The sequence below is a fragment of the Gobio gobio genome (genome assembly GCF_949357685.1).
Source record: "Gobio gobio genome assembly, chromosome: 12".
In the NCBI taxonomy this organism is placed as follows: domain Eukaryota; kingdom Metazoa; phylum Chordata; class Actinopteri; order Cypriniformes; family Gobionidae; genus Gobio; species Gobio gobio.
Window position 1 is genome coordinate 19,990,301 of NC_137105.1, and position 17,458 is coordinate 20,007,758.

Here is a 17,458-nt window from a genome sequence, read left to right on the forward strand (position 1 = left end):
TCTAGTCAGAATATGAGTCTGATACTGTTCCATTGGGCTGTGATTATGAGGCGTGTTTCAACCGAGCCAGGAAAGAAAATGGCTCTGCACTCAATTGGATAGACCTACAACCAATCAGAGCAACGGAGTGATGCATAGTTGTCAACAGAACTCAACTGCATGCACGCTGGAAGAAGTAGAAGAAGAAGATGAGCGTAAACGATCTTTGCCGGTGTTGTAAAAAAGAATTTAAGGAGTATTTACCAAAACGATCCTCATTTTTGAGAGAAATAGTAAAGGTGAATGCATATACGAACAAGTTCTCCGTTTAGGATTAGAACGAATTCAACCCAAGCCCTCTTTGGTGACGTGCATGACTACTGTTGATCATCTGTCCATCATCGTATAAAGCCCGCCCTGACAATTTGATTGGTCCGAAACGCTCTGGAACTCAAATGTTGTGGGCGGGGCTAAGTTCGGCTGGCATCCAGGCTAAGTAAATGGGGTCCAAACAGCACTTTTGCATTTCACAGAAAAAAAGAAAATGTCACACAGATTTGGAACAACAAGGGGGCGAGTAAATGATGGCACAATCTTAATTTTTGGGTAAACTATTCCACAGAGCTGGTAAAAACATTCGCCTAGGTCTACTGTGTGTGTGTGAGTGATGGTGTACATTTGCAGTGGATTGAGCTCAGAGCAGTCAAAGGACACATTAGACAACAAAGGTAAGTTCAGAAAGCAGAGTAGCAAACAGTCGACTATAAATATCATAAAATCCATAATAAATAATGCAAGTCTTTGCCCAAACAGACAACCAGAGGCAAATGAAAACCACAAAGTTGGAAAATGGAAAACATTTAAATCACCCACAATCCCTCAGGTCCATGTTGTAGGCCTCTAAAAATGGTGTGAGTAACAAAAAGACAGATATACACTGTGAATGGCGACATTGCAGTTTGAGCTTTAAGTTTGCTCAGAGAGAGACAGAAAGCAGAGAAAACAGAGGCAGTGAGAGTGGGCTACCAGTGATCTTCCCCTCTCTCCTCACGCCCCTAGGAGTTTCTTGACCAGGTATCCAGGAATAGAGTAGAGGAAGAGCCCAACGAGGAGGAGGAAGAGCAGCAGGGCCAGAGCCTTCAGGATCAGCCAGCGGTAGTTGTGCCAAATGAAGTATCGTATGGACTTCAGTGGGTTTATGAACCACATAAGACTGGTGTCTGGACGACTTTTTCCAAAACAGGAATGGGGGTTGGAATGAAGGAAACGAGCGGGAAAGGGTAGGCGAGGGAAAGGGCAGTCACAGGAGGAAGGAAGGATGTGAAAGAGGAGAGTGGGAGTATTAGAAAGGGAAGTTAACAGTTTCAGAGGGGCATTCTTCACTGGGGAGAACGCTTCTGACTTTAGCCCACTTTATGTGTCAGTGTTTGACCATACCTGTAATTATATACAGTATTTATAAGGGCTATATTCTATAGCTGTATAAGTAGCACATCCTCATCAGTTAGACTTTATACCCGAAATACTCCATATATACTATGGAAGCACGTTTCCACCTCAGAGTAATAAACAAATAAAAGGGTAAATGTTTTGTAACGTTTATAATGTTACAGATTCCTATTTTAAATATGTGCAGCGCTTTTTTAAATGTTCTATTCATTAAAGAATCCAGATTCCACAAATATTTCAAGCAGCACAATCATTTTAACAAAGATAATAATAAGAAATGTTTCTAGAATGATTTCTGAAGGATCATGTGACACTGATGTAATGACCTGCGTTTCCATCACAGGAATAAATCGCATTTTAGAATACATTAAAATGGTAACACTTTATGTTAGGGTTCAATTCTCGCTATTAACTAGTTGCTTATTAGCATGCATATTACTAGGATATTGGCTGTTTGTTAGTACTTATAAAGCACATATTAATGCCTTATTCTGCATGATCATAATCTACATCCCTTAATCCTAACCAATACCTAAACTTAAACACTACAAAAACTACTTTACTAACTATTAATAAGCAGTAAGTTAGGAGTTTGAGGAAAAAGTCATTGTCATAGTTTACTAAATATATATGTTCCCCATCCTAAAGTTTTACCATTAAAATAAAAAACAACTCCAAGTGGTCTCATTTGCAACTTTTTTCCTCATAACTGCAAATGTATTTTTTCTACTAGCTATTTTATACAGTATCTCACAATTGCAACTTTATATTTCACAATGCGTGCAACTTTATTTTAAACTTAACCTCACAAATACCCTTTTTTTACTCTTGATGTGGAAACAGACTTTCATAGTCTACTCTAGAGTATATGAGATATAATATATAGCATATTTATTCATAAACAGAAACGGCATTGTTTCTCAGATGTATTAGGCACCATGTGAGTGGAAGCAATTGTGTGCACATGAGCTGCTTTATGTCTTACTTTGGTTTCTCAAGTGGCTCAGGTTCGTTCCGCCCAAGGCCGACAGGACTTTTCTCTGCCTCCTCCACTGTCATTAGATGGAGCTCTGCCTCCACTTTTCCCTGCAAGCACGACATGGCTGGAATGTTAATGAGGTAATCTTTTGCAATCATTTCAATACACCACATATGCTGGCTAATTATTAAGCAGTAGTAAAATAACATTTAGATAATTGCATTGGATTAACTCACAGTGAGCTCAAATTCATCATTCTCATCTCGGGCCACAAATGGCCACCAGCCCTTCACTCTCTTCTGTTTGAAGATGGAAATGGTTGGCAGCTCATGTTCTTTGAGAACCATGTTGAGAGAGCACTGTTTGGCTGTTTTTGCCCCCCGGGGAAACTTATTTAAGTCCAACTCAATCGCGCCTGTGGAAATAATCACAGGCAGCGTGAAAAATATATTCTGAATGAAACACATTATTAATGACAATAATCAAATTATTCTTCAAACCCAAATGTACTTTGCTGTACATGCAAATAAGTTATAAATATCTAATAATATAGATATTTATCTATAAATATATTTCGATAAATATCTAAAAAGTTTTGTGAGCATACCCAGGAAGTCATCTGCAGAAAAGTGATCAGCATCCCATACTTGAAGGGTGAGTCGAGCAGGAATCTTGTACTCTGTCTCATCCCAGGAAAACATGGATTCCTTCTTGGAGATGACTATCTTCTCCTCAGCCATGAGATAGTCAAAGGGGAAGACAAAGCGCCAGTTGAAGTTTCCCTCCCCAGTTAGAGAGTGATAATGCACGTCTGTGTCCTGTTTATCCTCCTGCTGTCCTTTCAGCCAGCTGAGCAGGGAGGCGATTTTCAATTATTAGAAGCGGCACAATAATATTTGAATATTTATACAAGCATGGTATACATACGGTCATCAATGACTTCTTGTATGTCACATGACAAAACATGCACATATGTTCTGAACAAAGAGGTGTCCATTAAAAGTGCATTAAGATATTTGTAAATGTGTGAAATGTATAGACAAAAATACTGAATAGACAACATGCATATCATAGCATTTAAACATATCAAGTTGATGCTCAATACTGCATCAGGAACTGAACGAAATAAAAATTATACCCCGTGGTCATTGCAGTAAGATGTTACTAAACATTTTAACGAAGTCCGAATTATTATACTGTATATATTAGGGCTGTCAAAAGATTAATCGCGATTAATCGCATCCAAAATAAAAGTTTGTGTTTACATAATATATGTGTGTGTACTCTGTTAATTATTATTTATATATAAATAGACACACATTCATGTATATATTTAAGAAATATTTGCATGTATATACTGTATATACATTTATATAATCTATAATATATATAAATGTTTTATATATAAAAATAATATTTTTTTCTTAAATATATACATGCTTGTGTGTGTATTTATATATAAATAATAATTAACAGAGTACACACACATCTATTATGTAAACACAAATTTTTATTTTGGATGCGATTAATCGCGATTAATCTTTTGACAGCCCTAGTATATATTTTAGGTCACACTTTAGACTAGGGTCCAATTCTCACTATTAATTAACTATTAACTACGACTTTTGCCTCAAAACTCATAATTACGCCTTATTAATAGTAGGATTAAGGGATATAGAATATGATCATGCAGAATAAGGCATTAATATGTGCTTTATAAGTACTAATAAACAATCAATATCCTAGCATTATGTATCCTAATAAGCAAGTAGTTAATAGTGAGATTTGGACCCTAAACTAAAGTGTTACCATATTTTATTAGAAAATAGACTATGTGCTGTAGATCATCAATGCATGACTCAGAGTTATGTGCTTGTTACTCTTTGATAATATAATTTGAAAGAGAGTGCATGTAATTACAAATATCTTCTCTTTAAATAGAAAAGAAAAATAGATGCTTGACCTGACATCTAGTCAATTATCTGCACTTAAGTAGCGAGGCTTGCATCTGCAGAGCTTACCAGTTTGAAAGAGTAGTCTGTCGCATAGGGCTACTGTATTATGTATTTCTTTGAACCATTAGTAGCCAACCCTATGAATCAGATACATGCATAATTGTATGTGTAACTTAAAAAAATAGATAGATTCGGTCCTTAAGCAAAATGTTGGTATGCAAATGCCACATGTCAGATTATAAAAGTAGGTGTTGGCATGCAAACAGACATATCTTATGCTTTCATGCAGTATTTGATACTGTGAAAGACATACTTATAAACCAAGACCATACCAGTTATTAAATATTAAATATAAATTTTATATTAATATTTGATATCAATTATCAAGGGAATTGAGACAATTGAATTAATGTAAATAATAATATTATCAAATTAAATCAGAGGTGCTAACTAAACAGCAGCATCATTCTGAATGATATGGTCCTGTTTAACTTGGATCTGCATGGAAGGTGGTATTTGTTCATTGGTTGTGAATGGAAGGGGCAGGTACAGATTTTTGCAGGCGGTAGGCAGAGCGGTCAAGCCATGCGATCGTATCGTCTTTACCCCCTGACATAGATGTCAGACATCTTCTCTCCTGTCATGAAAGCATCGTCCTCTAGAACTACGTCATCAGTGTTCCAAATAATAACACGAAGCTCAAAGCTAGATAACAGCACAGCAATGACGTGGGGGGCAGGGAGGGGGGATAGACAAAATAACACCAAACGCAACAAGACAGACAAACAACAAAAGGAAACAGAAACAAAAAAACAAACAAAAGGTACCCGATTAACCACACACTTTTCAAACACCAGCCCATACCTACCCCCTCACAAATATGTCACTGGACTTTTCCCCTGTGAAGTAATCATCATCTTCCAGTATTACCTCGTCAGTATTCCATATTATCACCCTGAGCTCATATCTGGGAGATGAGTGGGGGGGGAAGGAAAAGAATGGGATCATCATCTCACACTGTAAATACTATAGTGTTCTAACCTAAAAATGTTCGATTCAAATAAAAAATATTACTTAAGATTATAATTTAATATAACCAAAGTAAAAAGGTAAAAACTGCTCTGCAAAGACATTTGACTGACCTTTTTACTTTCTTAATGCATGTTCCTTGACTTGTAATTGATCGAAAATTGTCTTCGTAATCAAAACATAATAGTCTACTCTGAAATTAATTTGCTTTTTTAAAATTTAGGGCCAGATTTATGAACAGCTTGCACCAGCGCAAACCCTAACGACCACCTTGCTAATGACACGCAGTGAAAAATTGTATGGGAGGAGAGTATTTAAATAAATCACGCAAGGTGATTTACTAAGGTTTGCGCTCGTCAATTTACTGGTGATTGCAGCATCATTTACCGCCCCAAATAAGCATGTCTTAAACCAGATGCTAATTTGCGCTGCTCTTGGTAGATTGCGTTGGTCATTATGGAAATGATCCAGCTGCGTCTGTGTTCATTAATTTGCGCGTCATCAGTAGAATCAGAATTTTCCACTCCCATCTGCGCTTTTTTAGAATTGCACTCTCACGCTAATTTCCCCTGTTTAGTAAATCTGGCCCTTAAAGGGATAGTTCACCCAAAAACAAAAATGTTATGTTTTTCTGCTTACCCTCAGGGCATCCAAGATGTAGGTGTCTTTGTTTCTTCAGTAGAACACAAATTAAGATTTTTAACTTCAACCGTTGCTGTCTGTCAGTCTTATAATGCATGTGAATGGGGTCTAATTCTATTAGAGTAAAAAAAAACATGCACAGACAACTTCAAATTAAACCATGCGGCTCGTGACGACACATTGATGTCTTAAGACACGAAAAGATCGGTTTCTGCGAGAAACCGAACGGTATTTATGCTATTATTTCACCTCATATCAGACGAATGTCATCAGCTCTCCAGACCGCCATAACTTCCTGCGAGTAAGGTCAAAATACCCGCAAAGATCATAGAAATATATACGTTGATTCCTCATTCGACCGATCCGCGCAGGCACTAATGAGGCATCTATGTATATATCTATGACCCGGCTGGTATTTTGACCTTATTCGAAACAAAGATACCTACATCTTGGATGCCTTGGGGGTAAGCAGAAAAACATCACATTTTCGTTTTTGGGTGAACTATCCCTTTATGGGTTATTCACACCAACAATAAGTACAAAGATAACTATAAAGGTAACTATCTTAGAGTCCACACCAGCGGATGATATCATTCTGTTTATTCTAAGCACGTGCTTGTCTTTAAATGCTCGATGGATTCTGATTGGCTTTCAATGTTTTTATTGTTCATCAGCTGGATAAAATCGTTCTGAAAGTGATTCCAATGATATTTTTTCTCTGTGCCATTATCATTATAGCTGTGGTGCTATTCTTTAATATTGATAACGATTTTCAGAACTATATTTTTAGTGTTATCTTTATTGTTATCATCCTTGGTGTGAACAGGCCTTTAGTCTGCGCGCACTATTGGATAATGGTATTGAATTTGCAAAAATAACTTTTTAGGCATCATTTTAGCAAACTCACAGGTCTGGCTCTATTCTGTAGTGCTCACTTTTCACGATTCAATCCTATCCAAATAAAATCAGCCTTACATTTTTTCCACGTAATTATGCTGTGCACAGGCTGCAATTTACATTTATGACAATAAACTGCACATTTGGACTTTGTGGTGCATGAATATCTCAGACTCAAGTAGGACAAATTCACAGTCCAGGCCTTATTAAAAATTGGCACATTCTTTAGATGATTAACATGAATAAAATTAAAGGCAGATGAGAGGAGTGAAGCTGGCAGAGTAAGTATGAGAGGAAAAAGGAAAAGGACTGTGTTGAATCTACAAACTCTAAAATCTACAAACTCTAGGTGAGAAAGAGTGTCATCTGTTTTGTATCTAATTGTAGCTGAACTACAGTAGTATCTATGTAGTTGAACAGTTAAAAAATATTATACTGTAGTAAACAATTATAAAAAAACAAGTGAAGTAAAAAGACATTCTGTAGTTTGGTAATTCGCCATTCACAGCTACTTCTTCATCCAAAGCTTCTAAGTCATCCAAAGAATATTAATTGCATAAGCAGTCCAGATAACAAAGCAATCTGTTCCTTGCTTAAGGGTGCAATGATCTAAGAGTGAGAGTGTGATCTAAGCATGAATGTTTATTAAAGTTCCTATCTTTTCTTCAAGGCTAAACTCAGTGACGCACATATCAAAATCACATTTGTTCCATGTACCTAGAGACTTTAAGTAAAAAACTCTGTAAAAATGAATGCACACATGAAAGATTGAAGCCTTACTATTTGAGATTACAAGAGCATGAATAAAGAAAAAGCAACAAAAGTCTCACTGATCCTGATTTAAAATGTGTTCAAAATGGAGTAATCTGAGACCTTGAACAGAATCATCTACCTCTTTGGTTTGCGTGGTGATATGTCAATGGATGGTCCTGGTGCTGGTACATCCATGGGAAACATGTCCACCCACATTTCAATTCTTCCCTGTGAGATTATGAAAATTGAGTTGACAAGTTAGTTACAATGTAATAAGGACAAATTGATAATGCACTATTTTTTTTCATTAACATTACATTTTCATTTACATTCCCTCACATTTTCATTTACATTCCCTCATTTATCCAGCATAAATTAATTTCTAAAAATGATGCGGCTGTTTATTCATCCTCTGAACTTGTGAACCATAGAAATGTCCTCTGTAATAAGAGTTGTATTTTGTTGCACACTCTTGCATACCTGCTCTATGCCTGGCTTGTCAGGGTTGAGGAGCGGCCTGGTCTCCACATGCTCAGGGATGAGTTTGCAACCAACACGAGGGATTTCCTCCCAATGCCTAAGAACAGTAAGAGCCAAGTGTTCTTCTGTGTGCTTCTTCAGACCTGTAAGCCAAAGAAATCGATACATTTTCATATATAATAGAAGAAGAAAACATACTTAAATTACATTAGATTGCATTCTCTGTATAAGCTCTTAAATGTCTCACCACTCTCATCCTCAATTTCTGTTGGCCCAAGAAAGATGCGGTTTGCAACTTTGACCTTCCCACCAGGTCCATAGTGGGGTCCATCCAATTTACCTTCTTTGCACAACTTAGCAAGGATCTGAGTTGGCTTCTGAGGGTCCCGCCATACATTGTAACCATTGCTGGATGGATGGATGCACAGTGAGATTTAAAATATAAAACTGTCAGCTTAACACAATTTAGGGTGGCTAATTATAAAGACTATGTTTGCCTTGGACTGATCAAAGAACTTGATTAAATTGATTATTATGGGTGTGGCTGTTCTCTTATGATATTTATGACGTGCAATTAATTAGATAAATTCATTGTCACATTATGTAAAATAAAAGTAATCGATTGATAACCTTAAAATGAAAATACTTTAAAGACAGGGACACACCAAGCAACGTCGGGCCATTTTTGAGCGTCGGCTGACTTAGTTTTTTCGGTGTGTTCCGCACTGTTGGATCTAGTCGGATGGCGTCTGGGTTTTTTTTAGCCGATGTCGAGCCGTCAATGAGAGAGAGAACTCTGATTGGCTGTTCAGCTTAGCAAAGAGTCATTGCACGAGAATAAGAGCAAAAGTAATGAAAACGAGCAGGTAAGTCAAAACTGAAAAGACAGAAGGCTGTTATAATTTTATGTCATCTTACCTGAGCAATACTGCGCAATTTTTTTCATAATAACATGAACGGATTGGAATAAAGAAGAGTGTAATTGATATTCAATACGGTAAGCAAGCGCTGCTTTGTTTATGTTTGTATACCTGCAGTCTTAGTTTCGCTTTCCCTTTTTGAATGACGAATATAGACGAATATATCTGCTTAAACCTTTAAACGCACGTGCTAGTTGACAGTCGCCTGTAGTCCTTTTAGGGTGTTCAGGTGCTGTTTTTTTCCCCGAAGCAGGCGACAACACAGTCAGCTTTCATCAGCACTAGTTCTTTTGTGTTGGTTTGGTGTGTCCCTACCTTCACATGTTATTCTATAAAGCTTTGAGTGGTTCATGTTCAATGTGTTGCTCTCCTGTATCAACTAAAAAAGGGGCAGAGAGTACTCACACAGAGTAGTTAGATGCAATGCCACACGTGGCTCTGTGTTTGCTGTAGTATCTGTTCTCCAAATCAATCTTAGTCTCACCAATCAGGTCATCGGTTCCGACTAAATCCCAGTCATATACTGCCACAGTCAGCATGGACTCCATTGGGAATGTGGCCTCTATGTCGAAAGACCTTTAGGGAAGGAGAGAGAGAAGGGTGTGCTAAATGAAGTGCTTTCAAGAAATTAATATATTTTAGCATGAGCTCAAACCAATCATTGGTTTGGTTGGTGTTGGGAAGATTGACCCTGTTTAAAATGTAATAAGTAGTGTAACTATTGCAATTACTTTATTAAAATAATTTAACTGATTACATTTGATTTCGAATTTCCAGCACTGAAACGCCTTTTTATCACTTGCCATAGTGGCAACTCTCAGACAGGTTGTAGCCTAAAGCTTTCAGCGGCAATGTGGATTGATGTAATTGGCAGATGTGGTGTACTGCAAATTTAAACAAGAGAACCAATAAAAAGCATCAGAGTAGCATTGCATTACTAAATGGGAGGAGGCATCGTGCACATCAAAAACAGGCAAAGCAACAATATAATATTATTCAACATATCCCAGCTTTTTACAGAAAATATTCAGATGTAACCCTCTTTGTAGTCATTAACATTTTCATAAGTAACTATAATTTAATTTAAAAAAAAATCTCAGTAATTGTAACTGATTACAGTTACATTTATTTTGTAATTAAATTATGTAATCTAGTTACATGTAACTAGTGACTCCCCAACACTGAGTATAGCCTACTCACTTTCCAAAGACAGGATTCAGCTGCTTGGATATATAGTTCTCCTTGTCCCGAATCTCTGACTTTCCCAATCGAATGACTATATAAGGGTCTGCTTTACCATTTATATCTGCAGGATGCAGGTCAGTGGCCTGAGAAGAGAGTCATGTTACTTTAGCTGACACAGTACTGCATTAATAACACCTATAATTCAGAGTTGAATTCACTTACTCTAATGATATAAATCCTGATGAGAACATTGATAGGGTCATTGTGAGGAATACTCTGGAACATTCCCATATTTGGGTCAAATCCTGCCTCCCTGGTGATCTCCTCAGACAGTGGTAGTTTATACATACAGAGGGAGCCCTAATTCATAAGGAGACGGAGTCAAATGTCAAAATTACATGTTCATACTCTAATTCTGAAACCCGATCTATACATTATATTGTATTATATATATGTATATATTCTTACCTTGAATCTGCCCACAATTCTGTCATCATCAATCACATTGTGGTCATCATCATCTCCGGCCTTTCCTCTATACAGGTTGAAGGTGTGGAGCCAGTCCTCAAAGTTACCATACTCACACTCGAGCTCTTTATTGTACACCTGAGATAAAGGTGTTTATATTTTATATATTGAAATTAGGTTCAATTGCAACAGATCATAGTTCATTTAGCTAATGTACCCTATCATTTTAAAGTTTGGGGTTTGGACATTTTTTTAAATGCTAAAGTTGCTAACACTTTACAATAAGGTTTCATCAGTAAACATCAATTAACTACTGTAGTTAACATGAACTAAGAATGACCAATACTTCTACAGCATTTATTCATCTTATTTCATGTTAATTTCAACATTTACTAATACATTATTCAAATCAAAAGTTGTATTTGTGAACATTAGTTAATGCACTGTGAACTAACATGAACAAACAATGAACTGGATTTTGATTAACTAACATTATAAAGATTAATAAATACTGTAACAAATGTATTGCTCATTGTTAGTACATGTTAGTTAATACATTAACTAATGTTAATGAATGAGTCCTTATTGTAAAGTGTGACCAAAAAGTCTCTTACAATTAACGTTCAAGTCTCTGCATTTATTTGATCAGAAAAACAGTAAATTTTTGAAATATTATTTCAATTTAAAAGAACTGTTTTCTATTTTTATATATTTTAAAAAGTATTTTATTACTGTGATGGCAAAGCTGAATTTTCAACTGTATTCTAGTCTTCTTCAGTGTCATGATCCTTCAGAAATGATTCTAATAATACTGATTTGGTGCACAAGTAACATTCTTATTGTTATCACAGTTAAAAATGTTTGTGTTATTGTGAAAGCCATGGTACTTTTCCGAATTCTTTCATGATTTGAAAAATAACCATTTATTTGAAATAGACATTTTTTGACAATGAAGGAAAAAAAAAACATCTTACTGACCTGAAACTTTCGAACAGTTCATTTTAAATTAAAGCTCTTTATAAAGCAAGAAAGAAAGACTAATATTTTCAAGAAGACGCACTGACCATAAGTTCATCAACTTTTGGTTTTGTAGGTCGTTTTTCTGTGCCATCGTGGTTCTTCTTTTTATCCTTGGAGGTCTTCTTGTCTTTGGTCTTCTCCTTGGGTTTGGTGCCTTTCATAGGAAATTCATCAGCTTTGATCTCTGAGGTTAGGGGTGAATGGACAGGTACAATGGAAATGAGGAAATGAGAAATGGATGAGCCCAACATGTACGGGGCAAATTTGAATGGACGTTTGTAATGAATAATTATGTTTTCGAACCATGAGAGCTTTTCTAAAGTAACAAACTAACATGGATAATGTATCTTATCTTTTCATTAAAAACATTAATGAAATACATAAATACATTTATGGGGTAATTTTCACTTTAAAGGGGCTATATGCAACTTTTTCCCCAAAATAAACGTAACAATAGCCTTTTTATTTTACCATTTATGACTCAAACATCTCCTGATGAGCATACTGACACCTTGTCCGCTCACAGTGGGTGCACCTATAAGCCTGTATCCTATTTTTCCTATTTTCTGGCGGGTCGTTTTTTTCCCGCGCTGTCTGCGGATGTGACGTCACCACTGCTGCGAGAGCGAGCAGAAAATAAGAGCAGTTCTGTTTTTTGGCCACAGGTGTCAGTCGCGAGTTTAAATTTCAGAAAAACGCATATAGCCCCTTTAAAGTGAACTACTCCTTTAAATACTCTTCATTCATACATTACAATTCAATTGAATTACAAGTAATATGCAAATAAATTTGATCACAAAGTGGAGATTTTTTATAGTATTTAAACGATTGTGGTGTCCAACTTTCATGGCATGAAAAAATATATACAAATACTTTTTGGGCCGGTTTCACAGACATGGTTTAGATTAAGCCAGGATTATGCCTTAGTTCAATTAGGGCATAGCTTCTATAAACGTGCCTTGAAAAAAAGTGCATCTTGAGACAAAACAATGGCACTGACATATTTTAAGATATGTCAGTGCAAGTTTCCTTCAGTTAAAACAGCTCAAAGATGCATTTTAGTCTGGGACAGACCTTGTCTGTGAAACCGGGGGATTATGTCATGACTACAACAGTGATGGATATGGGATGAGAGTGCTTATCAGTTCCTGACAAGAACGTTAGTTCTATTTATGAGCACAAACTGCACTGCTCACCTGCACTCTCTGCTGCTATCTCCAAATCTTCTCTTTCCTCTGCCTCTGCCAGAGCGGCCTCCTGGGATCTGAGATTCTGCATTCACAGAAAGAATATTTCAGTCAAATATTACAGTATGACACAGTACATATTAAATGTAAAGGATCTTTACAAAGTTGAAATTAAAAGACAGTTCCTCCCACCTCCATCATAGTCTCTATTGAGGCAAAGTATTTGGACCACCAGTCCAACATGCTCTCATCCGGCTCCTCTTCCTCCACATCTTCTCCCTTCTTTTTCTTCTTCTTCTTTTTCTCTTTCTCCTTCTCATCCTCGTTCTGTTAGCACAAATGATGTTGTGATGTTTATTTGATAATGAATGTAACGTGTGTACGATGTTAATCTAACTTAATGAAAAAGAAATCTAAAACATTTAAATCATCTGTCTAAACCAAACCAAGACTTACCAAGTCAACTTTAACAACAGCATCGCTGGTCTACAAGGACAGGGCCACACAAAACATACATCAAATACAAACATCCACAATCGATTCTACAATAGCATACTAGAATACACATCACATGGCTGTTGTTAAAGTCACCATGAAATCTTGAAATCCAATTTTTACGGAAATTATTTATTGTGCACATTATTGTTATTTTTTATTTATGTGCTCTTGTAATCTTTAATCAAAATAATTTCCCTCCCCTTGCAATGGTATCCTTTCTTTATTGCAATATCCATTTCATGCCGACTTTAAAATGGGACACTAACCTTAAAGCAGTAAAATAAACAGAACCACAGTAGGAACAAAAATACACCAAGCAGAGCAGTTTTCTAAACTATAACAGCATGGCACATCTACTCACAGCATCAATCTTGACAACTGTGTCCATCTTCTTAATGTTGGGCTCAGGGTCCATATTGACCACAATATCACCTGAGGGATGAGAAATAGGACGGGAGTGGGGGCGGGAATGAGACGTCCCATTGGTGAGAGCCATGTATCCATTGGCCAGTCTAGCTGGTGTGGGTAGGGTCATAAGATTTAGCAACCAATGACCCAAGACCAGCACCAGGACAGAAAGGTTAAGACCGTAAAGAGGGAAAGGAAGAAGGAATAGAGAAAAGTCAGAAAAGCTGGAAAAAGAAATTCAAAATAAAAGAGACATACTGTAACCTTTCTTTATACACACAACCATTCAAAAGGTTGGGATTGGTAAGATTTTTATGTTTTTAAAAGAAGTCTCTAATGCTCATGAAGACTGCATTTATTTGATCAAAAATACAGTTAATATTGTGAAAAATTATTATTACTTAAAATAACTGTTTTTATTTTAATATATGTAATTTATTCCTGTGATGGCAAAGATCAGCAGCCATTACTCCAGTCTTCAGTGTCACATGATCCTTCACAAATTATTCTAATATGCTGATTTGGTGCTCAAGTAACATTTCTTTCTATTATTAATGTTTAAAATAGTAGCTTAATATTTTTGAGCCTTAATAAAAAACATTTCAGAATTATTTAACGAATAGAAAGTTCAAAAGCATTTTTAAATAGTAACATTTTAAACATTTTTACTTTCACTTTTGATCAATTTATTGCATCCTCGCTGAATAAAAGTATTGATGTCTACATAAAAGTTCCTACATTGACGAGTGAAATTTGACCAGCTTTACATTATATATGATTTCATAATTAAAATCATTAATTAATTAAACGAATTGTCATCTTTGATCGCTGGAATTTAAATATCATTATCAACAATTTAATACAAGTGTGAATTAGAAAAGCATTGCATTGTCATACTTAATTATTGGAGATTTACAGTGAGTATATGTGTATTTGTCAGGTACCAGTGTGAGCCCAGTTGTTAGCGGTCTTGTCTGGGGGGCTGTAGATGAATTTGCGAAGGCTGGTCACAGCATGAGAGCCCACCAAGGTGTAGCGTCCAAATGCCCTACAGTCCACCACCCGAATATTGAGGGGTGGATGGAGTAGCTCATTTTCTGGCAGATCCTGCAGCACAAAATTACTTGAGTTAACTTTTAAAATCAGAAACAAAGTGGAGAAAGATTTTTTATAAATAAAAATGTACTCACCACTTCAAACCACTTGACTAATGTGCTGAAGTTTGGATTCTTCTTGTAGTTCTGAATGAGGGCTGACTGAACTCCTTTCCCTGCACACTCAATGTCCACACGGGGCCTGTCCACCTGGGCCAGGTTGATTCTTTTAAGGTCCCTCAGACCCCAAAAGAGGACCTGGAGAGAAACAAAGGCCGTGAGCTCAACACTTTTGATGCAAAATAAATGATGAGCTGTAAATGTAGTTAATCCAATTGTTAACATTCTTATTGTGGCTTTCTATGGCTCTTTTCACCTCTATGCGATATCTGCTGAGAACTGGTCGTATGCCCAATGGAACAGGCAGAATGGGCCCGCGGTCAGAATCAGTTGGGCCGTCAATTGGAGGAAGTGCTGTCCGCCCTGCTGGACCAATCTGTGGATAAACAGATAGTTAAGAGTGAAGATATATAACTTCATTTTTCAAACCTCGACAATGCCTTGTAAAACAGTACAAATGCAAAAGCACAGCAATAGCAAAGAGGATGAAGTCACTTAAACAAGAATGAAAAACAAAGAAAAGAATTAAAGAGGGGGAAATGCTATTTTGTTTATTGCACCTTGATCTGAGGCACAGCAAAGTCATGGACAGCAATAAGAGCCCTTCTGATCTCCTCATCATCATAAGGAATCTGTCAAAGGTTCCACGGAAGAGTAAAGCAGAAAGATAGGAGAGAGGATTGTGGAAAAATGTGATGGGAAATTACATAAAACGATCAAGAATCAAAGACATGTGGGAGGAAAAGTGACAGAGTGATCTGCAGCTGTGCTATTTAAGCAACATTTACTGTATGAATAGATAGGCCAAGCTTTGACTGAGAGTCCATTCAAGATTGGAGTATGTACACGCTGATCACAACCAGTACCTGCAGTAGTTCAAAAGCAGCCAACAGATCTCCTGCAGTGCAGTTTCCTCTGTAGATCTGATAGTACTCCAGCTGGGGGGGAAACCGCGGGGGCCCGTAGTGTTCATCAACCATCTTAGTTAGTGGCTTTGCAAATGTTCGACCAATGAACTCGGCTTTCCCCTGGATGCCACACAAAAACATGCAAGTTACACTACCATCTCTGAACACCAGGGGTCAGTGTGGTCACATTCCTTGTAAAACGTTCACATACTGGCTACTGTATTGCTGGGGCTTTAATATCAATCTTTGGTTGTCAATTATAAATATTTTTGTTAAATGATGAACATAAAGGTTTGCATTCACATAATAAAAATGATGCTTTTTTTTAGTTTCTTCATCTGTGCTCAATCACTCTCTATTATATCTAATCTTGGTCTTTAGCTGTAAATGAAATAAACCACAGCAATGATTACTACAAACTACTGTAGAGACTACAACTACAAAGAAACATTCCGTTGTTAACCCTCTGAACTGTCACAACCAAGGGAATGCAAGAGGTAGTTTATCACCACAGGAAATTGTGTTTTTATCCGCAAGTAAGGGAAATGGCAAGAAAAAAGATTTGATCTTGTTTTTGGGACAAGCAATCTCACTTCTTGCATGCCTTGTTGAAATCAGCTTTTTATGCAAACACAGATTGACAGTAGTGTTGAAATATGTGTTCACACTCTACTTAGCCAAAACGTTGTCCAACAAAAGGGCAGGACCAGAAGATTTTAAACAGGAAGAAACACCAAGTCAGGACAATAGGGCACATTTTCACACACTTATCTTATTGTGATGCATACATAGGGGGGATTATGTTAAAAGATTTGCCCACTGAACTAGCAAACAATTACATTTAATTTAGGATATTTCGCTTTTATTTGTGGCTATAAGACTTATATAAACTTACCACAGTGTCTTGGTCATACAGTTCAATGACTATGATTGGAGGATCGTCACGGAGTTCACCGGCCTCACCGTAGAGTTCAACATTATCAAATACGAGCAACTGATCCCATGTAGGACAGAGAGTCTCACTGAGGACCTGAAATATACCACATACACATTCATGGATGATTCATCAGTTAGGAGAACCAACGTAATTCTAAAATTAAAAGTCAGGATATAATATCTTTAGACTTAATGTCTTTTTTTATTACTTTTTTTTTTTCACTTTTTCCTTATTTAAAGAGTAATTCGATTATTTAGTTTGACATTTGTGTACAAAGTATAAATAAATAATAACACACAATTGCAGTCCCAAATAATGCTGTCACTACCATCACGGCAAGCATTTTAGAAAACAATATTATAAATAAAAGTATTAATATATAGTACATTTATATCAATATTTATATTATATTTAAATATAAATCAATTTCACATTTATAAAACATAGTATATGAAATGTACACCGATAAGGCATAACATTATGACCACTGCAGGTGAAGTGAATAACACTGATTAACTCTTCATCACGGCACCTGTTAGCGGGTGGGATA

At 36.5% G+C, this 17,458-nt stretch overlaps 1 protein-coding gene across 1 annotated transcript in view; it reads right to left on the reverse strand.

Annotated features, from left to right (window-relative positions):
* Positions 1 to 891: 891 nt before the first annotated feature.
* otofa (otoferlin a) overlaps positions 892 to 17,458 on the reverse strand; it is an 80,165-nt gene continuing 63,598 nt past the window's right edge. The window contains exons 25-46 of the mRNA XM_079831805.1: positions 16,867 to 17,001; positions 15,930 to 16,091; positions 15,320 to 15,439; positions 15,040 to 15,201; positions 14,794 to 14,956; positions 13,803 to 13,873; positions 13,400 to 13,429; positions 13,136 to 13,270; positions 12,953 to 13,028; positions 11,801 to 11,940; positions 10,737 to 10,874; positions 10,491 to 10,628; positions 10,284 to 10,411; positions 9,489 to 9,659; positions 8,411 to 8,571; positions 8,164 to 8,306; positions 7,823 to 7,911; positions 5,231 to 5,329; positions 3,015 to 3,256; positions 2,644 to 2,822; positions 2,414 to 2,514; positions 892 to 1,207 (exon numbers count right to left, since the gene is read on the reverse strand). Of these exons, the coding sequence (XP_079687931.1) occupies positions 1,027 to 1,207; positions 2,414 to 2,514; positions 2,644 to 2,822; positions 3,015 to 3,256; positions 5,231 to 5,329; positions 7,823 to 7,911; positions 8,164 to 8,306; positions 8,411 to 8,571; positions 9,489 to 9,659; positions 10,284 to 10,411; positions 10,491 to 10,628; positions 10,737 to 10,874; positions 11,801 to 11,940; positions 12,953 to 13,028; positions 13,136 to 13,270; positions 13,400 to 13,429; positions 13,803 to 13,873; positions 14,794 to 14,956; positions 15,040 to 15,201; positions 15,320 to 15,439; positions 15,930 to 16,091; positions 16,867 to 17,001 (2,964 nt within the window). The 3' untranslated portion in view covers positions 892 to 1,026. The remainder of the gene's footprint in view (positions 1,208 to 2,413; positions 2,515 to 2,643; positions 2,823 to 3,014; positions 3,257 to 5,230; positions 5,330 to 7,822; positions 7,912 to 8,163; positions 8,307 to 8,410; positions 8,572 to 9,488; positions 9,660 to 10,283; positions 10,412 to 10,490; positions 10,629 to 10,736; positions 10,875 to 11,800; positions 11,941 to 12,952; positions 13,029 to 13,135; positions 13,271 to 13,399; positions 13,430 to 13,802; positions 13,874 to 14,793; positions 14,957 to 15,039; positions 15,202 to 15,319; positions 15,440 to 15,929; positions 16,092 to 16,866; positions 17,002 to 17,458) is intronic.